Here is a 20,859-nt window from a genome sequence, read left to right as displayed (position 1 = left end):
ATAAAGAGAAAAGAATAATTTAGTTTTAATATGGAGCATAGTTTCAAACAATTAGGTATTTTTTTTATTTTCAGAAAGATGAGTGTCCACCTTTTCTTCTAACAGCCCAGATCGATTTGAGCAGCCAGGCTGACACAGAAGTTAGCAAGGCTAGCATTCTCTCAAAAGTCCTCATTTCTTGGTGTGTGTGTGTGTGTGTGTGTGTGTGTGTGTGTGTGTGTGTGTGTGCGTGCGTGCGTGCGTGCGTGCGTGTGTGTGTGTGCGTGTGCGTGTGTGTGCGTGTGTGTGGTGGGGGTTCTTTACTGACAGCTGTGTGTGTGGGTCTTGTCATCAAATATGGTGAAAAGTCCTACATGACAGTAATAGTTTGATTGCGGTGTTTACTTCAATAATGCCACTAATAAATGCATACTCCACACGTCTTAATTCCATTAATTCAGTTATAAGGTCATTAAAACTTCATGTTAACTGAATAAACAGTTAGTAAACACAAGTACATCTTATTGAACATCATTTATTTTCATTATTGTAGATATTATTCTCAAGCAGTTTGTGATGCATTTTGGAAACAGGAGATAAGCCCCTGGTCTAATGCGCCACCTGGCTTGAGAAACCCGTTCTCAAAGACTTACTTTCAGTCATTATTTGGATAGCACACATATTCTGAATGCCTTCCGCAGAATTCAAATGAGCCATTTTAATGTAGATTAATTCCAAAGTTATAGTGAGATTAAACTTGAATAAAAAATGTATCTATGCCCAACTATAATGTAAATATAAATATGAAAGATAGTTAAGATGCAAAAACCTCTAAATGCCATCGGAAAAATTAGCATTTTTGTCAGCCTCTTATGTTTATGTTCAGTTATTTTACTTTAAAGGCAATGAACATAACTTGTTCATCACTACAAAAGTAAAATTACCGAGCCTACACGCAGGAGTCTGATAAAAACGCTCATTTTTGAAGAAAACATCAAACAGCATTTAGAGGTTTTTGCATCTAAACTCTTGATATTTATTTTTAATTTGTTGTGATCGCTTGTTATTCAAAATAGTATATTATGATGATTATAATTAATGCATTACCTACGTTTACCTAATCTATTAATTTATTTTTTATTTGCAGCTCAATAATGCCAATTTTAATAATGCATACGTAAAAAATGTCATACATATATATATATATATATATATATATATATATATATATATATATATATATATATATATATATATATATACATACATACATATATATACGTACATACATACATATATATGTGTATATATATTTGTATATATATATATATATATATATATATATATATATATATATATATATATATATATATATATATATATATACACACATATACATACACACACACACATACATACATGCATACATATATACATATACACACACACACACACACACACACATACATACATACATATATATAAATAAATAAATATATATATATATATATATATATATATATATATATATATATATATATATATATATATATATATATATATACATAAATACATATATATACATACATATCTATATATCTATATATATATACAAACATACATACATACATATATATGTATACATATTTATAAAGTTATAACATGATTTTAATCATCTAATTTCACATAATAATGATATGATTATACATTACACATTATTCAAATTATTTTTTTAAAGAAATTGGTCTTTCTCATATTATATTAAAAGAGGTTTTCACAAAAGACTCAAAGCCCTTAGCATCGCTGCACTCAAAACACCGCGAGAGTTTACGAGAGTTCCGGTGTTGTGATGATGAACGTCCCTGCCAACATGGCGGTCAGCATCCGCGGCCGTCCGACCCGGAGTGTACGGATGAGAGGCAAGTTAACGGCACTTACACCTGCTTCACAAAGCTCAGCCGGCGCTTTTTAAAACCTTTCGCATGTCTAGTTCAACCTACAGCTCGGATAAAGGCTCACAATATCTTTATTGTGCTGTTTTTTGTGTTTGACAGGTCGGAATGACAGCGGGGAGGAGAATGTACCGCTGGATCTTACGCGGGGTGAGAATCACCATAGTGATAAAAATAAGACACCTCAATAATGTTTCTCTGTAATAATAACCAACCTAAATTCAAGTAAAATGCTTTAGTATTTAGTCATCTTCTCTATCTGGCCCTTATACAGCAGAATGAGGGGGTGAAGATGATGCTTTCTGTCTCAAAACCTAATGTGTGTCCTACATAGACTGCATTATATGCGTCGCTAATGCCCTAGATATGCTGTCTAGCTAGGCAGCTTACTATGATTTGTGCAATAGCTGTTGTTTTGATCTGTGATTCACAGCCCAGTCAGTTTGTTGTCTTGCAAACATCTGCAGGTCAGCAGAATAGTTTGCTGTGCTAGTAAACATCCACTGCATCTCTTTGGCTTTATATGCTGCTCTATATATCAGCTTGTACGTCTTTAATGTGTGGTGTGTGTAATCTGATCTGGTTTGGGTTAGATGCTTAAAGTCTTTGACGAGGCTGATCTTGATGAATCTTGCAGTGCAGTCGTGTCTCTTGAGAAATGTACTAAATAAAGACTTCAGCAGGGAAAAGGGTTTAATTGCAGTTGCTGAATGTAGACCATGATATCACAGTCACGTAGGGCCTGAGCGACAACAATCTTATATCAAGATATAAGTCATCTCATAGAAGTTGAAGTCAGTTTTATTAGCATTCTGCGTGATTTTTAAATTCTTTTTCCAGTATTTCACAGGAGATGTATAACAGAGCAAGGACATTTTCAAAGTATTTCCTATTATATTATATCTTATTGAGGTAAAGTTGGTTTTCTATTTGTACATTCAGACTTTACTTAATAATATCATTTCAGAAAAGGATTAGTTACAAAATCTAAACTAACACCTATCATATTATTATTATTATTATTAACATAATACATAAAAAAATGTCACTTTAAGCTGAATAGTATCTTGCAAAGTGAGTGAAAAAATATTATGTACTGTCATCATGGCAAAGACGAAAGAAATTAGTTATTAAAGCTATTATGTTTAAAAGTATGTTGAATATATGTTTGAATGTATCTTATTGAGGTAAAGTTGGTTTTCTATATGCACATTCAGGCTTTCTCCTTAATAATATCATTTCAGAAAAGGGATTATTTACAAATTCTAAACGGAAATCTTATTAGCAGCCAATGACCATCAGTTTACAACATTAAATGAAATATTAACAGTAAATTAAATACTAATAATGTTGTTTTGATGTCATTCTTACTTGTGATTTCAGACCAAATATTTAAAGAACCATGGTAAACAATATAGGGAGCATGTCACAAGTTGTCACTGAACAAATCTGTGAATATAAAACCAACTTTACCTCAATTTAAATCTTCTGGAGGAAGTCTTTCTTTTAGTTTTGCTTGATTAAAGCTATAAATTATTAGATCCATTAAGAAATATTTTATTTTCCCCATTGTCTACAGAAGAAACCACTGTTATCCAATAACATTAACCAATCTAACATAACACCTACCATTTTATTATTATTATTATTATTATTATTATTATTATTATTATTATTATTATTATTATTTATTATTATTATTATTATTATTATTATTATTATTATTATTATTATTATTAACATAAGCTGAATAGTATCTTGCAAAGTGAGTGAAAAAATATGTACTGTCATCATGGCAAAGACGAAAGAAATTAGTTATTAAAGCTATTATGTTTAAAAGTATGTTGAATATATGTTTGAATGTATCTTATTGAGGTAAAGTTGGTTTTCTATTTGCACATTCAGGCTTTCTCCTTAATAATACCATTTCAGAAAAGGGATTATTTACAAATTCTAACTGGGAAATCGTATTAGCAGCCAATGACTATCAAAGTACAATGTTAAATAAAATCTTAACAAGAAATTAAATAGTAAAAAAGTTGTTTTGATGTCATTCTTACTTGTGATTTCAGACCAAATATTTAAAGAACCATGGTAAACAATATAGGGAGCATGTCACAAGTTGCCACTGAACAAATCTGTGAATATAAAACCAACTTTACCTCAATTTAAATCTTCTGGAGGAAGTCTTTCTTTTAGTTTTGCTTGATTAAAGCTATAAATTATTAAATCCATTAAGAAATATTTTATTTTCCCCATTGTCTACAGAAGAAACCACTGTTATCCAATACCATTAACCAATCTAACATAACACCTACCATTTTATTATTATTATTTATTATTATTATTATTATTATTATTATTATTAACATAAGCTGAATAGTATTTTGCAGAGTGAGTAAAAATATTATGTACTGTCATCATGGCAAAGACGAAAGAAATTAGTTATTAAAGAAAATTATTCTGTTCATCAGGGCGGCGCTTATTAAATGTAAAATAATTGTTAAATATTTATTACTATTTTAAATAATTAGTTTTAAATTTTAGTTTCAGCTTAAATGATTACTCAAGTCATTATTGCTTTTATTACTATTACCATTAATAATAATATTAATAATAATAGGGGCGTCATGGTGGTGCAGTGGCTAGCACGATCGCCTCACAGAAAGGAGGTCGCTGGTTTGAGCCTCGACTGGGTCAGTTGGCATTTCTGCGTGGAGTTTGCATATTCTCCCCGTGTTCATGTGGGTTTCCTCCGGGTGCTCCGGTTTCCCCCACAGTGCAGACATGCGGTATACATGAATGTAAGCGTAAGCTAAATTGTCCGTAGTGTATATGTGTGAATGAGAGTGCATGTGTGTTTCCCAGTGATGGATTTCAGTTGGAAGGGCATCCGCTGTCTAAAACATGCTGGATACAGTAAGTTGGCGGTTCATTCCCTTGTGGCAACCCCAGATTAAAGAGGTACTAAGCCTAAAAGAAAATGAATGAATGTCTTGATGAACTCTGGGAGTCCTGCAAGAACGCTTTCTTTGGCATTCCAGATGACTTTATTAATAAGTGAATTGAGTCATTGCAGAGATGTATGGATGCAGTCCTCCAAGATCATGGGAGTCATGCGCAATATTAATTCGTTTTCCACTGCAGCATGACTTTATATTCTATACTGGACATTATTTCTGTTCAGTGACAAGACTTTTGTCTAAGCAAAGTCAGACCGTAATGTCCTAATTAAATAATTAAAATCAAGGCATGATCATATTTTATTTTGTTAAAATAAACGTAAACTTGAGGCCTTTGCCTTTCATATAAGCCACTTCTGATACCAAGTGATCCACTAAAAGTCACGTTATTATTTGTTTTTCCTAAAACGTGGAAAGGTGACAAGACTTTTGTCAGGTAGTGTATATCGTCCATAGACTGTAAAATATATGGACGTAGTATCCGTGACGTCACCCATAGGTTTCTAAAGAGCGCAAAAAAAGCCACAAGTAGGCCCGGCCAACTGTCTTCATTTTGTATGCGCGTCATCACACCCACGGCGGGATACCAAACAAGGGCAAAGAGGCGGAGAGTGAGCGGAGCTACAGACACTGCTGGCATTTAGCTTGGACCTGGTTCAGACACACTTTACTTTGGGAGAAATGCTTAATACTTTATCACCTGCGACTCGTTTGTATTCTGACCACTTGTGCTTGGTTTTATACTATATCAATAAAGTGTTTAGTCTTTTAAAAACACTGTAGTAACATATTGAGCCACTAAACATTGTTCTTATGACGTTTTTCAACAGGAGGAAAACGCAAATTATTTCCAAACACTTCAGATATAAGCCCCTTTCACACATACAGACCTTTCCGGAAAATTGCCGGCAATTTTCCGGAAAGGTTGTATGTGTGAACAGGTCCTTTTTGAAAATACCGGTAAATTCGTTCTGGCTATTTTCCGGAAAGAGAAGTTGTAACATTACCGGCAATTTGCCGGAATGCTGCGCTGTGTGAACGCAAAAGGAAGATTACCGTAATAAGCACGTGCACATCTAGAACGTGCTGACGTGAGACGTCTGCTTTAGCCAATCACAACAGTCAGACGCATTTACGTCCGCGCGGTTTGTGAGAATAAAAACCTTTGAATATTTTTCCAGACACATTTAGCTGCTAGAAGTTAGTCAGATAACGTTTATATGTTCTTCTTTATGCCAACTGTGTAAATAATCATCGATGAGATGCTTATGATAAGCCGTTGTTTGTTTACCTTCAAGCTTTGCGTGTGCCTGTGAGCGCCTGCACACGCAAATATTATGAACATCTCGACATGCGAAAGTGATCCTGCGAAAGTTGTTCACAATATTGATCATCCACAGAGTTTGTAATTTAGGCAAATGTTTACAAATACAAGCGCAGCCGTTAAAGCTCATTTGTGGTGAATGATGTCAGAATTTACCGGTATTTTGGAATGGATGTGTGAATGCTCTTTTCCGGAAAATTTCCGTAACGTCCTCGCCTGTGTGAACAGCACTTTTTTGAACATACCGGTAAAGTCGTTCCGGAAATTTTCCAGATATTTACCGGTATCACTGTGTGAAAGGGGCTATAGTCTGTGTTAGTTATCGTAAGACTATTGATGAAATCCAGCATAACACTGTATGACAACACTTCAGACGACTGTTCTAGAGCCTACAGCTAATCAATTAGTCAGATTCTGGAGTGCATTACAGCTCTAAGTATAAATATAAACGATAAATGATCTTAAATAAAACATACATACATAGAGATGGTATATAAGTATATAACTTTACTCACATGGGAAACGGAGGCCACGTGAATGGTTTCAGCATGCCATGCCATCTAATAATTGTAGGAAACAATTCCAAAAGGCAGTTGACTGTGTAAAGCCACATAAAACAACACAGAAATATTATAAATATGTCAAGTTCAGTGGCTAATCTGCAGGATTCAGCTGAGGTGACGTGACGGCGACCAACGAGACCTAGCTGTCACTCAAGTGGCCACGCCCTTAATTATGCAAACTTAATATAACTTAATATAAAGGAAACAGATGAGTTATAAAAAAAATTCACCCCCCTCACAGTTGTCATGAAGGGTAATATTAGCTGTATAACCAAAATCTTTTTTGTACCAGGCTGTAAACACCTTTTGTTCTGTTGTAATGTTGGCCATTCTAACAGTGGGCTCAACTGAAATTTGCTCTGTTTTGGAGCCAGGAGCGGCCAGGACTAGCGGAATTTCGGATGAATTGCAGTTTTAGTTACTTCTGTATTGGCTTCCTGAGGGAGAGCGGGAGGTTGCCGCTTGATATCGTGATATAGCAAAGCCCTTCAATCATTTGTGTGATTAATTCATACTCGAGATCCTGAGAGATTTTGTTTGTATGAATGATGACTCACAGAGATAATTAACCTTATTGTTTTGATTTGAAATAATTTGTACTTTTACTTTTTTTTTCTTTTTCCTAACAGAACCCTCAGACAACATGCGTGAGATCCTACAAAACATTGCCAAATCTCACGGGGTTTCCAACATGAGGAAGCTCGGCCATCTCAACAACTTTGTTAAGGTAAAGAGCATCTTTGGTTTATTCAGAGATAAATCTGTGTCTGTTAGTGATTTTACTTGAGGCTGCACAATATATATTTTTTGTTATGTTTTTTATTTGTCACAATGCAGAATCTGTCATGTCGAATTGGGGTGATAGTTGACAAGACGATATAGTTCACAAGATTGTGTAGTCCTTGCGGAGTTAAACCTTAGTGTTTTGAAGGTCTGTGACTTTCAGTTCAAGAGAGTTTAAATCATCTGAGAACAAGAAACTATAATGTTTGTAGCTTAAAGATTAAATGTAATTATAATTATTTTAAATAATTGTTTATACACAAAACAATGCAGTGTTATTTTACTATTGAACAACATTTTTGTGTCTGAATGCTGTTAGAATCCACAGAAAACCATGAAATTGGTTAGAAATTACGTTTCTATTACAATATAAATTGCAGAAAAATGAAATATTGTGAGCTCGATTTCTTTTTTTTTTCCCAGTATTTTTTATCCATATTTTTACTGATGAGAGGAAATGATAACCACAGTTAAATGGAATATGATGACTTATTTTTGCATTGATTTTGAGGGAAAAGTGCATAATGTAAATATTGTAGAATATTTAAAATTGAGTTTCTCTGTGCACTCTTGGCTTAATCAAAAATACTTAAAATCCGTATGATTTGCAGTATTTATTTTTGGATCGTTTTTTTTTTTTTTTACGTTGCACATTTTCAGATTAAATAATAAATTAATAATCCATAAATGCCCTTGCATTTTACTATGCTTTGAGTATTAGATACAAATCAAGAAATGTTGGTGTAAAAAAAAAAAAAAAAAAAAGCATTTACAAAGGTGAGGTTCCATAGATCATAAAAATAAATGAATAAATAAATAAATAAATGTGCATTTTTACCATGTTTTGTAAAAATAAAATGTTAAATAGTTATGTCTGGTCTGAGTTTCCTTCCTAATTCAATTAGCCAGGAAAAAAAATAAAAATAAAATGTCATTTATTTTCATCAAAATAAAAAGTCAGAATTGTTTCCTCCCCTGTTAATTTTTTAATTTTTCTGTTTAACTATAAGAAGATTTTTTTCAACACATTTCTAAACATAATAGTTTCAACAACTCATTTCTAATAACTGATTTCTTTTATCTTTGTCATGATGACAGTAAATAATATTTCACTAGATATTTTTCAAGACACTTCTATACAGCTTAAAGTGACATTTAAAGGCTTAACTAGGTTAATTAGGTTAACTAGGCAGGTTAGGGTAATTAGGCAAGTTATTGTATAATGATGGTTTGTTCTGTAGACTATCAAAAAAAAAAAAAGCTTAAAGGGGCTAATAATTTTGACCTTAAAATGGTTTTATTTTAGCTGAAAAATATTATCAGACATACTGCCAAAATTTCATTGCTCTGTTAAACATCATTTGGGAAATATTTAAAAAAGAAAAAAAAACAAAAAAACAAGTGGGGCTAATAATTCTGACTTCAACTATATATATATGTGTGTGTGTGTGTGTGTGTGTGTGTGTGTGTGTGTGTGTGTGTGTGTGTGTGTGTGTGTGTGTGTGTGTGTGTGTGTGTGTGTGTGTGTGTGTGTGTGTGTGTGTGTGTGTGTGTGTGTGTGTGTGTGTGTGTGTGTGTATTTATATATATAGGTAGATAGATAGATAGATAGACAGATAGACAGATAGACAGATAGACAGATAGAGATATAGATGAGCAATATCACACTTGTGTATATATATACATACACTTGTGTGTGTGTGTGTGTGTGTGTGTGTGTGTGTGTGTGTGTGTGTGTGTGTATATATATTCCAATTTCTGTTTATTGGAGGGAAGATTTTTTCAGCACATTTCTAAACATAACAGTTTTAAAAACTCATCTCTAATAACTGATTTATTTTATCTTTGCTATGATGACAGTAAATAATATTTTACTAGATATTTTTCAAGACACTTCTATACAGCTTAAAGTGACATTTAAAGGCTTAACTAGGTTAATTAGGTAAGTTAATGTATAACAGTGGTTTGTTCTGTAGACTATCTAAAAAAATTAGCTTAAAGGGGCTAATAATTTTGTTCCGAAAATGGTTTTAAAAAATTAAAAACTGCTTTTATTCTAGCTAAAATAAAACAAATAAGACTTTCTCCAGAAGAAAAAAATATTATCAGAAATACTGTGAAAATTCCCCTGCTCTGTTAAACATCATTTGGGAAATATTTTAAAAAGTAAAGAAATTCAAAAGGGTGCTAATAATTCTGACTTCATCTGTATATGTGTGTGTGTGTGCATATATATATATATATATATATATATATATATATGTGTATTTATGTATGTGTGTGTGTGTGTGTGTGTGTGTATATGTATATATATATATATATATATATATATATATATATATATATATATATATATGTATATATATATGTATATATATATATATATGTGTGTGTGTATATATATATATGTATATATATATGTGTATATGTGTGTGTGTGTGTATATATATATATATGTGTGTGTGTGTGTGTGTGTGTGTATAAGAAAATTAAATTGTGTTTTCTTGTCAGGCATTAAAGTCAAGTAAAACATTTTTTGAATGAATCAAAAAAATTGTAGTCATTTATTTTTTTTACTAATGCAATGTTTTTATGGTCCTGTGAGTAGATATGGGAAGTGGTAAACAGCAGCTGTGTGTGTGTGTGTGTGTGATTTGATTTGTTTATCATAGTCCGCGTCCTCCTCTCACTTTCAGTTTCTTTCTGACAGGGTTTGTTTTTAATGCTTGAGAGTTTGATCTCAGTGGGTCTGAGGTGAAGTCTCAGTACTGTTATTACAGAAGCTGTTTTCGTGAGTGTGCTGAAGTGGGATTTACTCAGCTTTGGTGAATAATAACTCCGGTGGTGGGCGTGTGTGTGTTTATGTGTGCATGAGTACTGTGTGTGGCCTTTTATAGATGCTGAGATAGAGGAGATCTAATCCTCTCCGAGGGTCACATGGCCCCTTCTGACTGCCTGAGCTCTGACATCATCACAAACACATACATATGCATGCACGGCCTGCCAAGGTCATTACGCTCCACAGTTACACGCAAACATGTTTAGGATGGAGGCAGACTAATTTTACACTGAAAGGTCAGCTAAGTGCGATTGTTGGTGTCTGTCGCACTTCTTATTTCTGGGGTCAGTCTGTGCATCTCATCATTACCAGACGCTGTTTTATTTTCTTTCTTGCAGCTGTGATCACTTTCAGTACAGAGTTTTATATTTGTAAATAATATCGCAAATTAATCATTCCTGCAATCATTCAAAATATGACTAAAATTCACTACATCTCAGAAATATGGGCCCTATCAAACACCTGGCGCAATATGGCGCAAGACGTGTTTGGCACGATTTGAAAAAATCTAAGTCAAAACATGATGAGATTGTGTATAGAAGATGCCGCATAGGACACACGAGACTCACACATAAACATTTACTCAAAGGAGAAGAACCCCCAAAATGCCTTTATTGCAACAGAAACCAAAATGTAAAGCATATTCTTGTGGAATGCCCCATTTTTAATGTTCTCAGACAACAATTTTTTGAGAGACCTTGAGTGAAATATTTTGAAATGTGAATCTATCTAAAATTGTAGATTTTTTTTATCAAAAAGAAACCTTAAACTGTTTTAGATTTTTATCTTATATATTATCATTATTATTATTATTTAAGTATTTTACCTTGTGTATTATTTATTTGTTAATGACTTTTAATTATTAGGACTTTTTAAAAAATATAGAAAAGTGGTATTTCTAAAATGTGGTAACCTTGATCTGTTTTTTTTTTGCCGTGACATAGCCATAAAAGCTGAAATGGCAATAAAATTAAAACTCTCTCTCTCTGGCACGATTTGGGGCTGTTTTCAGACCAGTGCAAGCAATAATTTTCACTTTTGTGCCACGTTATTTAAATAGTAGAGCTGCAAGATTCTGGCTAAAATGAGAATCGTGATTTTTTTTTTGCTTAAAATAAAGATTTTCTCACGATTCTGTCGATGTAAAATAAAGGTATGGTAAAAACAAACATATGGCACAACATCGATAATAATATTATGTGTAGGTCTACTGGTTTTTATAAAAAATTCTATTCTACTTATAATAATTCTGATGTTAAATTATTATGTTTGAGATATATGTTTTCAATCTGTCATATTAGACAATTTTATTCACTGGTAAAATCAGACATTTGCCATTATCAGATTATATTCAACAATATATAGGCTAGAGTAGTTATACTGACATTGTAAACATTTATTTTCATCCACAACTGTGGGTTCACTATGAAAGAAAAAACATTACAAATGCTTGCCGTAATCATAATGCAATATGATCATTTAAATGAACGATTTTGACTGCTAAGCGCTTGTTCATACTTCGCGTGCGGCTCCCAAACGATCACTCTGTGCCACAAACTGAATATTATTTACAACCATATTACCTGTAACTCACAACATATGCAGGTTCTGTTCACTAAAGTAGAAGCGCGCACATCTATTAGTAAGTAGAGCGCCACGCCCTCTCTATAACAGCTCACGGTCAGCAGCTCACGTCACTTGTGATTTTTCCCGGCCTCGAAAACATATGAAGGCAAAAATGACATTATTAGGTGAAATATACCTTAAAAGTACATTATGTGACTCATTCAACATCATTTGGAGGTGTCAGTGTCACTGAGCAACGTGTGTGAAAGAATGAAAAGACTCGTGCAGCCGCCTTTTCTTCTCTCCTGAACTTGAAAATATGATTGACAGAATCGTAGAAATGCTGGATTAAGATCGTCTAGGGCGTCGAATTGAGATCGCGATCTTTTAACGATTAATTGTGCAGCTCTATTAAATAGCAAATCTATTTGCACTACTTTGTGGACTCATGGATTTGCCAGTCTTGTAAGAAGGTGTGTTAAGGCGCATTGTTGGCACGTTGCAGTTGTGAGGAACTGAAATAGACTGCCGTTGACCAACAAAGGCTGCATTTACACTGCAGATCTTAATGCTCAATTCCGATTGTGTGACATTATCTGATTTTTTTAGTGACCTGCTTATATCATCTCTTAAAAGTGACTCGTATTTCTATTCCTGTGTGTAATCTGTTCGCATTTTTTGACAAACTGTTTTACTATTGTTTATGACAGAAAGGTTCTCATTTGTCCATTTTTTGTATATAGATGCTTTATTAAACCTTTAGGCATCTAAAGGCTGATTAATACTTCTGCGTCAAGCGCACGTGTATGCTACGGCGCAGCCTACGCGCCGACTCATAGCCCTACACTGTGGCCGTCGACGACACATAGCGCAAGCTTTGTGATTGGTCAGCTTGGTAGCGCTGACGAGTCAGGGCGGAACCGAGAGCCGTGCAAGCAGCGCAAGCACAATGGAGCGATTGTTTATAAGTGTGGAGTCCCGTGAAGGAGCTCCGGATAGAAAGTTTTGTTTTGTGTTTACCTCATAGTTAAAGTTGTTGCACGTCCGCCGATTCCTGCCTTAAAATGAGCGAGTTTGGGCCACTTGTACATTCAGGAAGCGTTCAGAAAAAACAAAGCAGCAGTGAAGAAACTCGACACAGAGGAACATTTACACCTCATTGCCAACTAGTGTTTTAGAAGTGTTAATGCAGACCAACAGATACAGCGCGCAGAAGTATAAATGCACAGCTACGCACGTTGCATGCGCCGTAGGTTACGCCGGTCACTTGACGCAAAAGTATAAACCAGGCTTTAGGCCCAATCCCAATTCTATTTTTGTACCCCTACCCCTTCCCCTTGGCCCTTACAACTGAGGATAAGGGGAAGGGCTTTAAAATTTACCCCTAGGAATTGGGACAGCACTACAGTATTTGTCCACCTGTCAGGTTTTGGAAAAGTCTGCATCACCATATGCTGCATAGGAATAGGATGTGTGTTTGGATATAACTCAGTGTTTTGACCACACTTCAGTATTATTGTTCATTTATTCGTTTGCTGGAAATTAGAACTGAATTTAGAAATGGTTTTGAAACAAATCTTGGTCACTTTATTTTGATGGCCCGTTTGTTGTATTTAAGTCACATTGCATTTACATGCCAACTAATTCTCATTAGATTATAAGTAGACTGTTTGGTTGAGGTTAGGGTTGGGGTTAGTGTAAGTTGACATGTACTTACAAAGCTTCTTATAGTCAGTTAAATGTTTGTTTAACAGCACTATCAACAGATATTAAGCAGACAGTCTACTGATACTCAAATTGACCATCAAAATAAAGTGTTACCCAAGTCTTTGCGCTTAACAAACTAAATTAAATCTGTATGCTAATGAATGTCTACAGTTTTCCTTACTCCATGAAAGTAAAGGAGTAAAAGTAAAGTAAAGAGACAGTAAAGAATGGAGGAGGCTCGTTCTTTATCCTCGCGCTGCAGATGGTCTGTTTAACTGTTTTCTCACTAATGAAGCGTTCAGATTATCCACTTACAAAATCCGCCATGTAAATAGCAAATGCATCATGTTGCGACGCAACTGACTCTTAAAGGGAATGAGAGATGAGACTGATTGGTTTAATGCACGTTATGCTCAAAACACACCCAAAGCATATTAAGAGAACAAACACAACCCTGTTAGACCATGGGCCAGGGTGCAGAGCGTATTTTTCATCCTTAAAAAATCAAGGTGGATTTGGACATGCCCTTAATGCTTTTGCGCCCTGCGCCTTAGACTTTGCACCTAGATCATTAAAATAGAGCCTCAGATTTCACAAGCTGTATTTATTTTAAGACTTTTATAATAATATAAATTACACCGTTTTATACAATTACAGTGAAAGTAAACACTTTCAAGATGATTTTTTTTTCAGTGAACATGCATTCAGAGTTTTATTTATTTTTATTTTGTGTTATATCAGTTCATATAATTATGTCATATAATTACCCACTTTAGGCTAGTGGGTTGCATTTTATTGCTGTTATTTGCGTAAGGTCGCTGCATCTGCTAGATTAGTCTAGCTCTCTAAGCTAGTTCTGTCAATGTTGACATTTACAGTAATGAACATGTTTGCGGCTAGGTCACCTCGTTTGTCAGAAAACAGCAAAGTTTTATCTGTAACAGTCATAAATATGTACAGTGTTTATATCTATGGGTAATAGTTGCTTTCATATGCACATCTTATCCATTACTTCTCACTGTAAGAAATATAAGGTGTGTTGCGCAGTTTCAAATGGTCGACTCGCGGTGAATGTGTGACTGAGAGCCCTGAATTAGGCTGTTTTTGACAGGTGTGTTTGTGCGTCTGTTGTTGTTTTTTTTTTTTGGACGCCTTCTCATACTTTACCTTCTTATCAAATCTTTTGACCAATCAAATGCTCTCTAGTGTCTGACATGCCCCGCCCCTTTCAAGATGCTTTTCATTTGCTACTCATTTGATGCGCTTGTGCTCAACCACTCTCACTGGCAGAGCTGTATGAGAAACGAAATGCTGTTGGCAGTTTTTCTGAAAGGGGTTGAGCTACTGTATGCCCCACACTGTTTTCACGTTTTAGTTGAGATCACGTCAAATTTCAAATAAATATTAAAAAACAATACACATTTCAAATCACTTCACGGGACTTTAAAGGTGGGAATCTTTTAGCACTTCACAATCTGATCTGACACTGTGAGTCACGATTTGATTATTTGATTCCAAAACGATTCTTGACCTATTTCTTTCAACTTTACTTATTTACAAAAAAAGTTTCTATGGTTTTGTTTATGATTGGAATCTATTATTGATTTTATTACCAAAGTCACGTTCAGCATGAACAAGATCTGAACAAGATCTGAACATTGAAATGTCAGATTACTAGCAGTTATAAAGAGCAAACAGTTCTTATTCCAAAAAGAGAGCATTGCATTTTGTTTTGCTTATAACCTTCTAACTAAGAAATCTCTTCAAAGAAAATATGTTTATGTTAAAGTTATATTTGGAAATGATGTTGAAATTGTTTTTAGTTCAGAGCCAGGTGTAAAACCCTGATTGTATGTTTTTACTGGGATAAATTTAATGTATCAACTGAATAAAAAATATAAAATTCAAGCTTACCCCAAACTTTTTAACACTGAGGTTTATATGAAAGTGCTCATTGTGTGAATCACTATGTCCATATACAGTGGGGCAAATAACTATTCAACACATCACTGTTGTTCTCAGAAGACATATTTCTAAAGTTTTGCGTAATAAAATGAAATGACGCAAGGAAAAAGTATTAAACACATGAAGAAAGGGAGGTGTCGAAAGGCAGTGAAAGCCCAGACAGCAGCTGAAGTCTCACAGTAGTTCTTCAGCAACCCTCTGCCCTTCCAACATCTACATTTGCAGGATGATGAAGATGAAACCAGGGTGGACATTTCAGCAAGACAATGATGCAAAACACAGCCAAGGAAACTCTCAAATGCTTTTAGAGAAGGAAAATCAAGCTGTAGAATGGCCCAGCCAATCACCTGACTTGAATCCAATAGAGAATACAAAATAATGAGCAGATTTGATAGACGAGACCCACAGAATCATCAAGATTTTGACGCTCACACCCAAGAAATGCTGGTGACTACATTCCCCCCCCCTCCATTTGTATTGTTTGGGTTGTCAACAGCTCCTTTAGAAATTAAATTCCCAGGAAAATACATGACGTGTTCAATACTTAATTCCCTCACTGCATATTACCATTAAGAATAAACAGATTGTACATTGATGTCTTTTTTTAAAATCTTTTTTTCAGCTCCTGAACAGTGTAAGTCATTGTGAAGAAAAGTTAGGATTTACACATGAGGAAATCATCATTTGGTAAGTAGATTTTTTTTTTTCCAGAAATGTTGCTTTTTTTTTCTGACTACACTGTCCACTGGCTATCCCGAACATTCTGATCTGAATCACAGTTTTTGCTCTTTATTTTGATCATTTTAGTCTGCGTGTGGCGTTGCTGAACGAGGTGAAGGAGGTTCGGGCTGCGGGTTTGAGAGCACTGAGGTATCTGATCCGTGACAGCAGCATCCTCCAGAAAGTTCTTCAGCTGCAGGTGGATTACCTGATCTCCAGGTGAGTTTGCACACCTGATTAGGTTCTTTGTCTTCTTTTTCCTCATTTTGCAAAACACTTAGGGTCAGATTTTTTTTTTTTTTTGTTTTGTTTTTTGAGAAGCAACAAAAATATCACAAATTACTGTGATTAGTGCTGAGCAATGATTAATCGCAATGAATCCACCTAATTGAACCATATGGTGGCCGGATAGTGCAAAACAACATTACAAAGTGTCAAACACTTTTACGAAGCTCACGACAAATTTACATTTTGGAAAATATTTTTACAGATCATAAGACACAATTACATAGGAAAAACGACTTTACCAAGGATGAAACAAATTTAAAATTTGAAAAAAAAATTAACGAGACGCAAAATCCTTTTACCAGTCCCAAAACAAATTTACAATAGCCCCTTTCACACATACAGACCTTTCCGCAATTTTCCGAAAAGGTTGTGTGTGGGAACAGGCCCTTTTTGTAAATACCGGCAAATTCGTTCCGGCTATTTTCCAGAAAGAGAAGTTGTAAGATTACCGGTAATTTGCCGGAACGCTCCGCTGTGTGAATGCAGAAGGAAGATTGCCGGAAAGAGGGCGTGCACGTCTAGAACATGCTGACGTGAGACGTCTGTTTTAGCCAATCAGAACAGTCAGACGCATTCACGTCCGCGTGGTTTATGAAAATAAAAACCTTTGAATATTTTTCCAGACACATTTAGATGCTAGATGTTAGTCAGATAACGTTTATATGTTTCTTCTTAATGCCAACCGTGTAAATAAATATCGATAATATGCTTATGATAAGCCGTTGTTTGTTTACCTTCAAGCTCTGCGTTACGTGTACCCGTGAGTCAGCTGGTGAGCGCCATCACACACACACACACACACACACACACACACACGCACATCATGAACATCTCGACATGCGAAAGTGTTTCTCTATATGTTTTCATCGAAGTTGGTCACAATACTGATCCATCCAGAGTTTGTAATGTAGTCAAATGTTTACAAATACAAGCGCAGCCGTTTAGAGCTCATTTCTGGTTAATGATGTCAGAATTTAACGGTATTTTGGAATGGATGTGTGAACAGTCTTTTCCGGAAAAATTCCGTAACGTCCTCGCCTGTGTGAACAGCACTTTTTTTTTTATTTTCCCGGTAAACTCGTTCCGTAAATTTTCCGGATATTTACCGGTATCACTGTGTGAAAGGGGCTAATGACAGATTCTTTACGGAAAGGGAATGTACCACATATTTTGAAACCTATTTTAGGGTCAATATTATTAGCCCCCCTTAAGCAATAAATATTTTTTGATTGTCTGAAGAACCGATTGTTATACAATGACTTGCCTAATTACCCTAATTAAGCCTTTGAATCGCACTTTGATTCTGAATGTTTGTATTTTGAGAAATATCTAGTAAAGTATGGCAAAGATAAAAGAAATCAGTTATTAGAAATGAGTTATTAAAACTATTATGTTTAGAATAATAGTTGGGGGGAAAGGGTCGCTAATAATTCAAGAGGGCTAATAATTCTGACTTCAACTGTATATAGTTATTTTCCTACCTGTAAATAAGGAAAGTGAAATAAAAACAATAGAATAAAAATATGAAACAAACTGTGCTTTAAGCATCTTCACTGTAAGAAAAACACTTTAGCTACAACAGTCCTTCATTTAAGAGCAGTGAGGGATTTTCTCTTTTTGTTGTTTGAATAATAATGATGAAAACAGGCAGCAGCAGGAATATTGCACTGTCACTGTAATGGTTTCTCTTCCACATTTGATTCTCAAGTTGTTTGTTTATTACACAAATGAGGGTTAATATAAATAATCACTAAACACCGCGAATTGACCATTAAAGCGCTCACATTAGGATAACGTCAGATGTATCTGCTTGGCTTGTCTCTTAGGCTTAGTGCACAGTGTGCGAATGAGACGAATGCTGCCCGCATGCTGTGTGTGTGCGCTGGAAACATGCGGTCTCAATCGCGCTTTTAAAAACATGAATGATTGGAATGTACATCAATGAATAATTTGCATCCCGTGCAGCAAAAGTTACATTACAGCACATGCTTTGTCATTTTCACGTGAAACTAAGTTTTGCAGAGCAACAAATGTGTGCAACTGAAAAGGGGGTGGTATATGATGCAGTAATTGTTTTATCTCGATTAATGGTTTTTCATAATCGTTAGAAGACAAAATCGAAACTGAATTTTCGATTAATTGCACAGCCCTAATACAGTATACACTTTATGTGCATATTTGGACATTTTGTGCTGTCCGTAATGCACTTTTGCGCATGCAGGTCAGTTTAGGACCATGATCTTTTCACACTGGAAATCGGATATTGGCCACATTTATAACAACAATGTGAACAGCCATGCAAAACAATCAGATCTGAAGAAAAAATCAGATTTAAGCACTAAGCCTCACAGTGTTAAGGTAGCAATTTTCAAATAGACTAACGGGTCCGGGTCGGTATCTGTGCAGCACATTTATGGGTCTCTTTGGGTTTTAATTTTTGGCGTTGCGAAGATCTCTACTTTCAACTTAAGCTGAATATTGAGTAGGAGGTGGGGCTTTATTTTTACGCATTAGTGCCTCATAGCAAACTAACGGTAAAAAGGGCGTGGTTAAGAATGATGATGTCAGCTAAAAGATCCAAACTCCAAAATGGTCAGACTTTGAATAAAGATTACCAAAGCAAACTTGCATTGATGAATTGTTCACCTAAAGAATAACAATGCGCTAGCTGTTAATTCAGTTAATGTTAATTTTGACTTTAAAGTCTACATAAACCGGAATCTGCCGCTGTTTTTTATTTATTTATTTATTTATTTATTTATTTTTGTAATAATATATAATTGAGAAAACGGTGGCTGTGGCTTGTTTTTTACTAGTGTTAGCTGATTGGATTTAGTAAAATTCATTTAGAAAGATCAGGAAAAGGGTTTGGGGAGAGTTATTACAACCTAACAGACTCCTCCTCCTTACCATTTCTGTTTGTTGTCAAAACTGACAGTTGGAGGGTTGTGGTTAAGTATGTTCAAAGAGCTTAGAATCACCAAGAGGCGACACTCAATAGACATTCCATTGCAACAGCAGCGCCCAGCAGCAGCCCCAGATTCCGCCATTTTGGATTGAAAGCGATTAGCTGTCTATTGGATCTTATTGCTGTTGCGATGGCAAGCAGCTGCTTTATTTATTTATTCATTCATTTAAAAAGTGCATTAAAACTGGGATACAACCTGAAAGATGACAATACAACACGTACTATCACAATCATCAGCACTTTTAATAGTTTATTTTACAGACTTAATATGCTCTTGTTCTATTTTCATTCCAAAATGGCCGCTGCGCCATCTAGTGGCTGTTTCCCAAATCGCACTAGAGTGTCGCCTCTCTGTGCTTCTATGCCCTTTGGTATATTAGCCACGCCCAATACCTCAGACAGACGTAAGCTGCATCCCAAATTGCATACTCATGCACTATTCAACGCCATTTTGTAGTATAAACAGTGTAAGTAGTGCGTTCACACTGAAAACTCTAACAATAATAAGTGCACTTTAATTACCCGGATGATGCACTCATTCAGCCGCTAAAATGAAGTGTGTAATGATGGACACTTCACGCACTCAACGACCGTAGGTTTGCTCACGTAGCTGAAGGGGCGGAGCTATCGGGCGCAGATGTTGGATAACTTTATTTATTTTGGATGGTGAAAGCAAAATTCTCCTGCGAGAGGGATTATAGCGCCTCCCGATGGTGAATGCGGTTATACTCACGGCAGGTATTATTTGATAATTCGGTCGTTTATTTCACTGATTTGGCAACCGTCAAACGTCATCAGGGAAACGGTTTGAATTTCCGCTTAGTAAAAAAACATTAGTGTTCCATTTGGGACACCACTACATACATATACTATCCTGTTGAGTGTGTAAGTGCATAAGTACATAGTGCATAGTGTATAGTGAGCCATTTGGGACGCAGCTCTAATCTCAGAATTTCACTGAAAACAAACAGGAAGTGCTACAGATTTCAATCAAAGATTATAACGGCAAACTATTTATTATTTCTTGATGACATGCACAGTTGAATTGTTCACCACAAAACCAGCAGTGTGAGCTAACAAAATCAATATGTTAGTTTTCATTTCATGTCTACTTTAAGCTCTGAGTTGACAAATGAACCTTATCAAAATCATTGCTAAATGATTCTAATTTTAAATGCATATTCTGAGAAAATTGCAATATTTTCTGACTTTAGATGCATTTAAACATGTTGTAGAGGACTG

General features: G+C 35.0%; 1 protein-coding gene across 2 annotated transcripts in view; it reads left to right on the top strand.

Annotated features, from left to right (window-relative positions):
* Window positions 1-1,827: 1,827 nt before the first annotated feature.
* Window positions 1,828-20,859, top strand: part of rictora (RPTOR independent companion of MTOR, complex 2 a) — a 79,104-nt gene continuing 60,072 nt past the window's right edge. For both annotated transcript variants that reach the window (XM_009301197.5, XM_021476395.3), the window contains exons 1-5: window positions 1,828-1,898; window positions 2,034-2,081; window positions 7,411-7,508; window positions 16,264-16,328; window positions 16,449-16,580. In XM_009301197.5, coding sequence (XP_009299472.3) covers window positions 1,829-1,898; window positions 2,034-2,081; window positions 7,411-7,508; window positions 16,264-16,328; window positions 16,449-16,580 — 413 coding nt within the window. In that variant the 5' untranslated portion in view covers window position 1,828. The remainder of the gene's footprint in view (window positions 1,899-2,033; window positions 2,082-7,410; window positions 7,509-16,263; window positions 16,329-16,448; window positions 16,581-20,859) is intronic.

This window comes from Danio rerio, chromosome 5 (genome assembly GCF_049306965.1).
Source record: "Danio rerio strain Tuebingen ecotype United States chromosome 5, GRCz12tu, whole genome shotgun sequence".
NCBI lineage: Eukaryota > Metazoa > Chordata > Actinopteri > Cypriniformes > Danionidae > Danio > Danio rerio.
Note: the sequence above shows the minus strand (reverse complement) of the source record. Positions and strands in the feature narration are given on the sequence as shown.